At 41.0% G+C, this 9,721-nt stretch overlaps 1 protein-coding gene across 2 annotated transcripts in view; it reads right to left on the reverse strand.

Moving 5' to 3' along the window:
• LOC138977248 (serine-rich adhesin for platelets-like) overlaps positions 1–9,721 on the reverse strand; it is a 29,808-nt gene that overhangs the window by 10,852 nt on the left and 9,235 nt on the right. The window contains exons 4-6 of one of the 2 annotated variants that reach the window (XR_011459239.1): positions 7,503–9,721; positions 6,591–7,030; positions 5,709–5,843 (exon numbers count right to left, since the gene is read on the reverse strand). The exon at positions 7,503–9,721 is cut by the window's right edge and continues 1,288 nt beyond it. Coding sequence is in view for 1 of the 2 variants with exons in the window: in XM_070350157.1 (XP_070206258.1) it covers positions 6,596–7,030; positions 7,503–9,721 (2,654 nt within the window). In the remaining variant the exon portion in view is untranslated. Of the gene's footprint in view, positions 1–4,750; positions 5,844–6,590; positions 7,031–7,502 lie in introns of those variants that run through there. The other variant, XM_070350157.1, reaches the window with a different exon arrangement.

Here is a 9,721-nt window from a genome sequence, read left to right on the forward strand (position 1 = left end):
CCCCTGTTATTTCCGGAATTCGTCTATTATGTTTGAATTTGTACTGGTTTTAGTTTTGTCTGTGATGAGAATTTGTCCTGCTAGTGTCATCAAAGCACTTTACTTTCTGTGTCTGTGATATGTACATGTGATGGTTTTTCTGCACAGCCTTTTTTAAATGTACATGTAATGTTTTGTTGCATGGCTTTTTTTTTAAATTTTCTGTAATTTTTTCATATTCATATATTTGTTTGTTTGAATCAATAATTTTGTGTGGTGTATTTTTGTCTGCTTTATTAATTTTGTCACAACTTAGAGGATATATATATAAATTGCTACACTTTTTTGTGTTGCTGTTGTGTTCTATAATTAATTATGTTGAGTCTAACAGGTACAGCAGACACTTTGTGATTGTGGATTTCTGTGTGATAATAAATTCGTCCAACATTCCCTTATACCATTTTGTAGCTGCTTTAATTTGCTTGAAGAAGATGGTAGGCTTGTAGGTTTTGCTTTTCTTGAATTGAAGGTTGTCAGTATTTTGACCAGTATACACTTCAGTATTGTGGAGCAGTTGATTGTGATATTAATTTTCCGTCTGTTTTTGGTTAGTAGATTCTTTGTTGAATTTTGTTCTCTGGTTGTTGCCTGTGTAACCAAAATTGTGCAGTTTAATTGTGCATTTTTAAAATTTTATTTTGTATGGTCTCGTTTGAGTTTGTTAATGTGTCATTTAACTGGTCATTGATACTGATAGGGTCCTTCGCTTACAGTTACAGTGTAGCCTGGAACAAGGCTTCTTAAATGTAATGTGCTTTGCTGATTTGATCTTGGTGTGATTTTGAAGACTGTGGGTAAACCCGTTTGAACTGGTTAAAATGAATAACTTCCCTTATTACACACTCTCCAAAGTGGCTGTTGAGGTTTCAGAATTTGCTGTTCTTAAAACATGCTAGGAACCTGTATTTTGCAAGGCAATATGTGTTTTGTAATAAGAGTATGGCTTTCACACAGTTTTGGACATTACTCAAAAGACTAGCCCCCCTACCCCCCCCCCCCCTTTTTTTTTATCCTGGATTCATTTCATCCGATCAAGTTAGTGATGAAAATTGCAACACCATATTCTGATTGCACTTGAGGTGGTCAATTTCAACCCCATCAGCCAAAGAGAGCCAGGACACTGGATGTATGAAATTGCTGCTCCATCAAGAGGGTCCCGGGATCCCCAACTTGGATTCCCTGATATGAGTGGAACTTTAGAGGGTCCGAAGACTAGGACGTTCCCATTCTTGCTTTCGAAAGGCACATTCATGTCGCTGACACAGACAGACGGAGCGCTCTTGTCAATGTAGTGCCAACTTTTGGAACTTCTCTTTGAGAGGACAGCACGTTTCGCCCTGCAGTCTGAACTGACGATCTGACAGCGAACGACAAGAAGAAGAAGAAGGAACTTCTCTGAGCCATTCACAAAAACATTATGGTTAAATTGGTTAGATTGACTCTGTAAATTTGCGCCGGAACAGATCTGGCAGCATATTTTCTGAACATGGTATGCTGCATGACAACGGGTATTACGTGTGTCCCAGGACCCAATTCTTTCAGGTTTAGTGCGCTGTGAGACCCCATCAAGGAATTTCTTGTATGTTTTTACATTTAGTCAAGTTTTGACTAAATGTTTTAACATAGAGGGGGAATCGAAATGAGGGTCGTGGTGTATGTGTGTGTGTGCGTGCGTGTGTGTAGAGCGATTCAGACCAAACTACTGGACCGATCTTTATGAAATTTTCCATGAGAGTTCCTGGGATTGATATCCCCGAAAAAAAAATTCTTTTTTTTGATAAATGTCTTTGACGTCATATCCGGCTTTTCGTGAAAGTTGAGGCGGCACTGTCACGCTCTCATTTTTCAACCAAATTGGTTGAAATTTTGGTCAAGTAATCTTCGACGAAGGCCGGACTTCGGTATTGCATTTCAGCTTGGTGGCTTAAAAATTAATTAATGACTTTGGTCATTAAAAATCTGAAAATTGTAAACAAATTATTTTTTTTATAAAACGATTCAAATTTACGTTCATCTTATTCTCCATCATTTTCTGATTCCAAAAACATATAAATATGTTATATTTAGATTAAAAACAAGCTCTGAAAATTAAAAAATATAAAAATTATTATCAACATTAAATTGTCGAAATCAATTTAAAAACACTTTCATCTTATTCCTTGTCGGTTCCTGATTCCAAAAACATATAGATATGATATGTTTGGATTAAAAACACGCTCAGAAAGTTAAAACGAAGAGAGGTACAGAAAAGCGTGCTATCCTTCTCAGCGCAAGTACTACCCCGCTCTTCTTGTCAATTTCACTGCCTTTGCCATGAGCGGTGGACTGACGATGCTACGAGTGATACGGTCTTGCTGAAAAAGTGCATTGCGTTCCGTTTCATTCTGTGAGTTCGACAGCTACTTGACTAAATGTTGTATTTTCGCCTTACGCGACTTGTTTTGGTTTCTAGTGTGCAAAGCCGACAGGAACACACAGTTTGAAAAGCCCAGTGATAGCCCCTCTGTTCTGGGTGCCCCTACAATTTTTGTGGGTAAATCGTGTGAATTTGATGCTGTCAGCATCCTCCTTTTGTTGCATTCCATTTACTTTTTACTTGCACCTGCCGTCCATGTTAATTACTGCCATGTTGTTGTGTGTATATATATATGTTTGATTTTAATGGTCTTTTAGGGGATATCTTGTCTGTTTTTTTTCCTTTTTCTACATGTGGCAAATTCTTCAAATCAGTGAACGAAACTGATACACTTTCAACCCCACTCATTGGGAAAAAAATGGCAAACTTGACACTGTTCATAGTTGACTTGCGAACACTCCTGGAGTTCGCTAACAGATTTAGCGCACTCGCCATATCGAATATTATAGTGCTTTCATTTGATCATGCGACACTAGTACTTACTGGCAATTGTTATTATTTTGAGATGTTTGGTGGCTTGTTGGCAGACCAGCTTTTTTGTTGGTCCATTACGTCATTTGTTTCAACTTTATCTATCAAGGCGGAAGGCCGAATTGATAAAGATGTAACAAAAAGCGTTATGTTCCCCGAGGAGGTTGACTTTCTTAATCCTTACAGCAGCATGCAAGCTTTAAATTGTATTTTACTCATGAATAAAAGTCAAATGTATTAACTATTATACACTGTACATGTATCGTATAGGTTATTTTTCTCCATAAGACTAAGAGTCAAAATTAATCAAACTCAATTATCTTAAAGCCCCCTGCGGGTGAGCGGGAAGAATTTACCCGATGCTCCCCAGCATGTCGTAAGAGGCGACAAACGGATTCTGTTTCTCCTTTTACCCTTGTTAAGTGTTTCTTGTATAGAATATAGTCAATTTTTGTAAAGATTTTAGTCAAGCAGTATGTAAGAAATGTTAAGTCCTTTGCACTGGAAACTTGCATTCTCCCAGTAAGGTAATACGTACATTGTACTACGTTGCAAGCCCCTGGAGCAAATTTTTGATTAGTGCTTTTGTGAACAAGAAACAATTGACAAGTGGCTCTATCCCACCCTTTCCCTCCGTCGCGATATAACCTTGAACGGTTGAAAATGACGTAAAACACCAAATAAAGAAAGAAATTATCTTAAAAGTCATTTATTTTCATCTACAAACTACGCAAGCCATATTTTTTCCCGATTTTGTGGAAGCCAGGATGTTAACAGTTTCTGTGGTCTTTGGCAAAATAAGCTGTTCTTATTAATTATGGGAAAAACCCAACTTAAATGTAGCAAAAGTAAGTTATAATGTAAGTGTATGGAGGAAAGGTTTGTAATATTGTGCAGAAGAAAAGAAAATACATGTATCTTGTAGTTTTAAAACTTTGCAGCATTAGGTCTGCCTCTTATGACTGACAAAGCACATGTGTTCATCTTTCATAAGGTAGGGTATATAATATCTTTACACATTAATGACATTTTACTTTAAGGTCTACTCTACTCTTGATTATGGGTACTAAATGAGAATGTTGTCAATTGTTTGGAAAGTAAAGACGATCAAAGTAAAATCAGCAGTACATGTAGCGTGCATGTGCCGCTGTTTGTGAACTAGCATTTAATTTGTTAAAACTTGTTTATGATAAATTTTAAGGATTATCTGCAGCATAGCAAATGGGAGTCTGTGGCCATACAAATATTTGTCTTGTGAATGAGAAAAGAAAGATAACACTGAAGGAGAAAAAGAAGACATCCTTTATTTTTTTTCTAATGCTAGATGTTTGTGACAATCTTTTACATCTTTTATACTTGTCAGTATATAATTCTTGGGTCACCTTTTAATTTTTCAGATTCATATTTGTTGTCTAATCTCATCATAATCTTTACTACCATAATATTGATGAAAACTAATGCATATTTGAATTTGTACCTGACATGTATACTCATAAAAAAAAGTATGCAATATTAAAAGTCCATACCGGAAAAGGTACTCTGTGTATATGATTATGTATATGCATGTGAGCGCCTCTGTGCGTGTGTTTGTGTGTGTGTGTGCGTACGTGTGTGTGTTTGTGAGAGAAAGAGAGATTTCTTTTTTTTATTTTAAATTCCGACACATTTAAAAATAGGAACTGAGCATATGCAATTTGTTAATGTGAATTTAACAGATCAAGCAACATTTTTCTATTTTTTTAACTTTATTTGGAGTACATTCTGAAGTACCATATATACATTGTGCTGAAATCATGCAGTTAGCACTTTTTATCAAAGTTACAAAGGTGCTGCCTGTAATAAAACGGTTTCAAAGAGGCTTGCTAATGTTACAAACATTTACATCTTCTTCTTCTTCTGCGTTCGATGTTAAACATTTACATGATTATTAATATCACATGCATCTTACCCCGAAATGACAGAGTGAAAAACATTCTGCTTATTACCAAGAAAGTGAAGGGTTTTTTTCTTGCCAAAAGGCTACATTTTTTCAGTTGATATACTTTGATCAATATTGCATTCTCATTTCAAATGATGGAATCTGACAGGATGAGCACAGTGTGGTACTGTGTCTTATTCAGAGGGCACTCTCATGATGAGTTCCATGCTTGATGAGTTAAAATGCCTGCCCACAGCAGTTTCATACAATGAATGCATGGACGTTATGCCCCATTTTCATTTTGTGAAGTAGAATGTACACGTAATAGCGCATACTCGACGTTTTCAGTTTTGCAGAACAATTTCTGCACTGTTGTGTTTATTTGACTGACTTCGTTGAAATGAAATCACCATCAGGGGATCCTAAAAGGAAGCTTGTTTCTCCTGGAATGTAAGACGCTTTCCGGCGGCAGTCATCTTTTCTGATTTCAGATTCCATGTTCATTTGCTTGGAGATTTATCTAAAAGCAGCTGCACTTGCCTGTAACAATATTTAACATTGGAAAGTGGCTAAGATTAAAACACATCGGCAATAAAGCGCCGAATGTGATATTTGCAAAGAAAACAGTGGCGCTATTACTCTCATTGGCACACATGGTGGCTAGTATAAAATTAGTTGATTATATAATGGAATCTGCTGACTGAGTGTACGGAGAAGTGTGTCTGCTAACTATAATGATTAGCGAGATGAGAGAATTGCAGATGCACAGGGGTCATGCACCAATTAATCTGTTCACTTTCAACAAAATCTGACTAAAATCAAATTAAATTTAAGTGGATTTAACAGTATGCAATACTTGTATACCTTTGCGCTTGAAACCGGGACATTTGAATACGAAATTTGTTGCGGTCAATGTTTCTGACAGATAGCCGAGAGGCCTTGCCGATCTGATGCAGGTCTATGATCTCCATCTTGAAGCTCCTAATCCGGTGACTTCATCTGAAGCAAATAATACAATGCAGATAAATGACACGACTCTGACAATAGAAGGCAGAACACTGCCTACATTCAAGCGAAACGTTCCATTAATTAACCTCCATGAATTTTGATTTTAAAAAGAACAGAAGAAATACTGCACCTCAGTGAAATCAGGGATTGATATTTTTGATATATATATATATATATATATATATATATATATTATATAATATATGTCTTGTATGCTGTAATGCCTTAAGGGCAGGAGCTACCTTCAAATACACCGTTTTTCTCTTCAATTCATTTGACCACACCATTACAGTGAAACCCCCCTTTTAAGACCCCTCCCTATCGGCCCCATGCAGTAGCGTCAGGCTGCAGGCAAGGAGGTCGTGGGTTCGAATCCCATCAGGGGCATGTGTGATTTTCGGTTACGGCTGGCTCCTACCCAAGGTGAATATGCTATGGTTCCAATGTCTTCATTCAAGTGGTCATGGCCCTTCTGACCTTGTACTTCTCTTTCGGTTCTATTTTTTCTGGTTACAATGCTGTGGAAAGGAAACCCTTTTCTGGGGGGTCTCAGTTTGTGCTCAGTAAAAATAAATATAAGCATTCGTCTCCGTCCTATGTAAGTTACCTTGACGAAATGTAAAAACATATAAAAGCACACACGCATGCACGCACCAACGCATCCACACACACACACACACACACACACACTACCTTTACTAACTTTCCAGCTCTCAATAATCGACAACCAGTTCTTACCTTACTTAGGACGGTTGTTGGGCACACGCCTCGTTCTTGCTACTCTTGCTGACTAACGGACTCTGCTGCTGCTGCTGCTGCTGCTGTTCCTCATCCTGACTGAAAGACTCTGGCGCTGACAGGTGTTCAGAACTGTCCATCTGCTGCCGGTTCTCATCCTTGCCGAAAGACTCCGATGCTGACAGGTGTTCAGAACTGTCCATCTGCTGCCGGTTCTCACCCTTGCCAAAAGACTCCGATGCTGACAGGTGTTCAGAGCTGTCCATCTGCTGCCGGTTCTCATCCTTGCCGAAAGACTCCGATGCTGACAGGTGTTCAGAGCTGTCCATCTGCTGCCGGTTCTCATCCTTGCCGAAAGACTCCGGTACCGGCAGGTGCTCAAAGATATCCATCTGCTTCAGGATCCGATGCAAGGATCTCAGGCGACTTTCAAGAACCAGCTGTGTGTAAGACATTATTTAAATTTAAATCCACGAGATGCACGAATGTCGTAGCGAGACAGAAACACAGCATTTGCAACTGACCAACCAACCAACAAGCCTACCCAACAACCAATCAACAAACAAACAAAACTGTGCTCTGGGTTTCTAGTTCTTCAGGCCATCTCTATTTGAGTGTGTACCCCACCGTCTATCCTGGGTGTTCAGTCAATCATGTATGCACATAATGTATAAGTAAATACCGAGGTATGAGGGCCTACGCCACACAAAAATGAGACAAAGAAGAAAAGAGAAAGTAACAAAGAAACCGACCTTCCAGTTATATGCCCGCTCATTATCTATATATAATTCTAGCATGCACTAATCAAACAAACCAAAAGACAGAGACAGACAGAGAGAGACAGACAGACAGACAGATAGAGAGACCGACAGACAGACAGACAGACAGACAGAGAAAGACAGAAAGACTCACGCGAGTAGCTCTGCTACTGAGGTTCATTTGTTGCAATTTTGTCCACGAGTCTTTGGACTGGTCCCCTTTAGTAGTCTCTGAAGTCCGTACGGAACACAGCTCGTCGCTCAGACTTCGCATCAGAAAGTCCACACTGTCTACACAGCCTGCTCTAATGTCCACACAGTCACTCCCACAGGCACTGGGGTCTTTCAGACCAGAGATAAAGTTCACGCCAGTTCCTCTGTGGATGGTTTTCAGCCCAGAAGCAACTGTGCTGGACGATACCTTTGGTGCAGTACCAGACTGAACACCATTTGAGGCTCCAGATTCGCTTAGAGCGGGGTCGAACCAAGAAGGGTCGTAAACTCCGGTGATAGGGTCAATAAGGCTGCTGACTGCACTGAAGTTGGTGGCGGACGAATTGGGTGACGGCTTGCTTGAGGTACAGAGACTGCTGTAGCTGCTAGAAAGACTCGGAGGCTCTTCCTCGTGCGTGTTTAGCAACACCATGCCGTGTTTCAGACCACCGGGGATACGTTTCAGTTTGCGATTGCACTCGCCGAGGGAGCAACCTCTGTGTTTCACAGGGGGAGAGGCAGAGGACGCACGAGGCGTGTCACAGTGTTTGGGATAGAAAGCTGGTGGAGCAAGTGAACCAGCGCTGGTTACCTCCGTCTGACCTGTGCTCAGGGCATGAGACTGACCAGGCTGAAGATCAGACTGAAGACCAGAAGTTCCAGGTGCCTGGTTCAGGCAGTCAGACGTGCTTAACGATGAGTCACAGTATTCGATCTCGATTTGTGCACTTTTGTTAACACCCTTGGTCTGCTGAACACTGCATCCGTCATGCTGATCCTCAGACACAACTCTTTCACTGAAAAATGGGCTTGTACTCTCACGGTAATCAGAATCCGCTTTGACGACAGTTGTGCTACGGACTTCACGTGCAGTGGTGGGACACAGTTCATCACGATCCAAAGCACCCCCAGTGCCATAGGACGTGCTGGTAAAACCTTTTCTGCCAATACCAGAGCCAACCGATTCGGAAGAGTCTTGACTTTGGCATGTTGGTCTAGAAAAACTGGTCATGGCATAGCCGGGTTCTACATTTCCTGTTCGCATGACGCTGACACCACAGAAGGCTGATTTCCTGGCTTCAGACCCCACACTGGTGCTTGCACTACTTTTACCTCCATCGGAAAAATCCACGTTATCAACGTGATTACTGTGTGCAGTCATACGAACTCTGCGCTTACCTTGATCATGCGAGCCTCCTCTATGTTCATGAGGACTGCTGCACCTTTGGCATTCCCTTGAGGAATGACCAGTATCCGCTCCATCTGAGGCATTGCTCAGAATGCTTCCAGCCTCACTCCTCAACGACAAAGAACACTGACTGAATTCGGTACTGCAGCTGGAGCCTCTAGACACCATTTTGTGATGCGTTTCGGTCAACGTCTTGGCCTGACAGAAGTATACGTCAGGCACTCCGAGGGAAGATGGTGCGCCTGTGACTTGGCCGCATGTTTCACATGCAGAGTGAGAGATTTCACAGACGCCTTCCAGCATAGAATAATTTTGCAATGAGGCGTTCTCCTTCTCAGAGCTATCAATAGTCGCCTGGTCTCTTGCTGTACTGAAAATGACATTGTTCCTCGGAGTATTGCCATCTTCTGTAGTCAAGCACGCCACTGCACCTGAAAGCGGGATTCTTCTTTGGTCTAAGTCGTCATTATGTTCGCAACCGTCTCCATTAGAGTCTATGAGTTTTTGCAACGACACAGACCTTGCGAGAGACAGTTCAGAACCGTCACTTCCATACCAGCGAAACGAATCCCCCGCAACAGGGTCAATGCTTTCATCGCTTGCCTGACATGCACTGTCCGCGAATTTGATGACGTTTTTCGGCGTTATTGGCTGAAGGAAAAAAGCCGAGCCCCCAACTGTCCGGCCAACGTGGACAATAAAGGCACTGATGGTCTCTTGGTTTGAAGTACAACCGCTGTTGTTTCTGTGCTTTTCGTCATCATTAGCTGTTTTACGAGTCGACTGTGCAATAGAACCATGGCAAGATGTTTTAAAGTCTGGAAAGCCTGATTCCGTAGAGGAGGTGACACAACATTCATTTGTATCTCTGATATTGGAACTGTTTGACTTCAAAACAGCCTCCTGATTATATACAGACATCTTTGGCATCATAAACTGAAGTTGGGAGGACTGACCCGCGCGATCGACAT

Source organism: Littorina saxatilis, linkage group LG1 (assembly GCF_037325665.1).
Source record: "Littorina saxatilis isolate snail1 linkage group LG1, US_GU_Lsax_2.0, whole genome shotgun sequence".
Lineage (NCBI taxonomy): Eukaryota > Metazoa > Mollusca > Gastropoda > Littorinimorpha > Littorinidae > Littorina > Littorina saxatilis.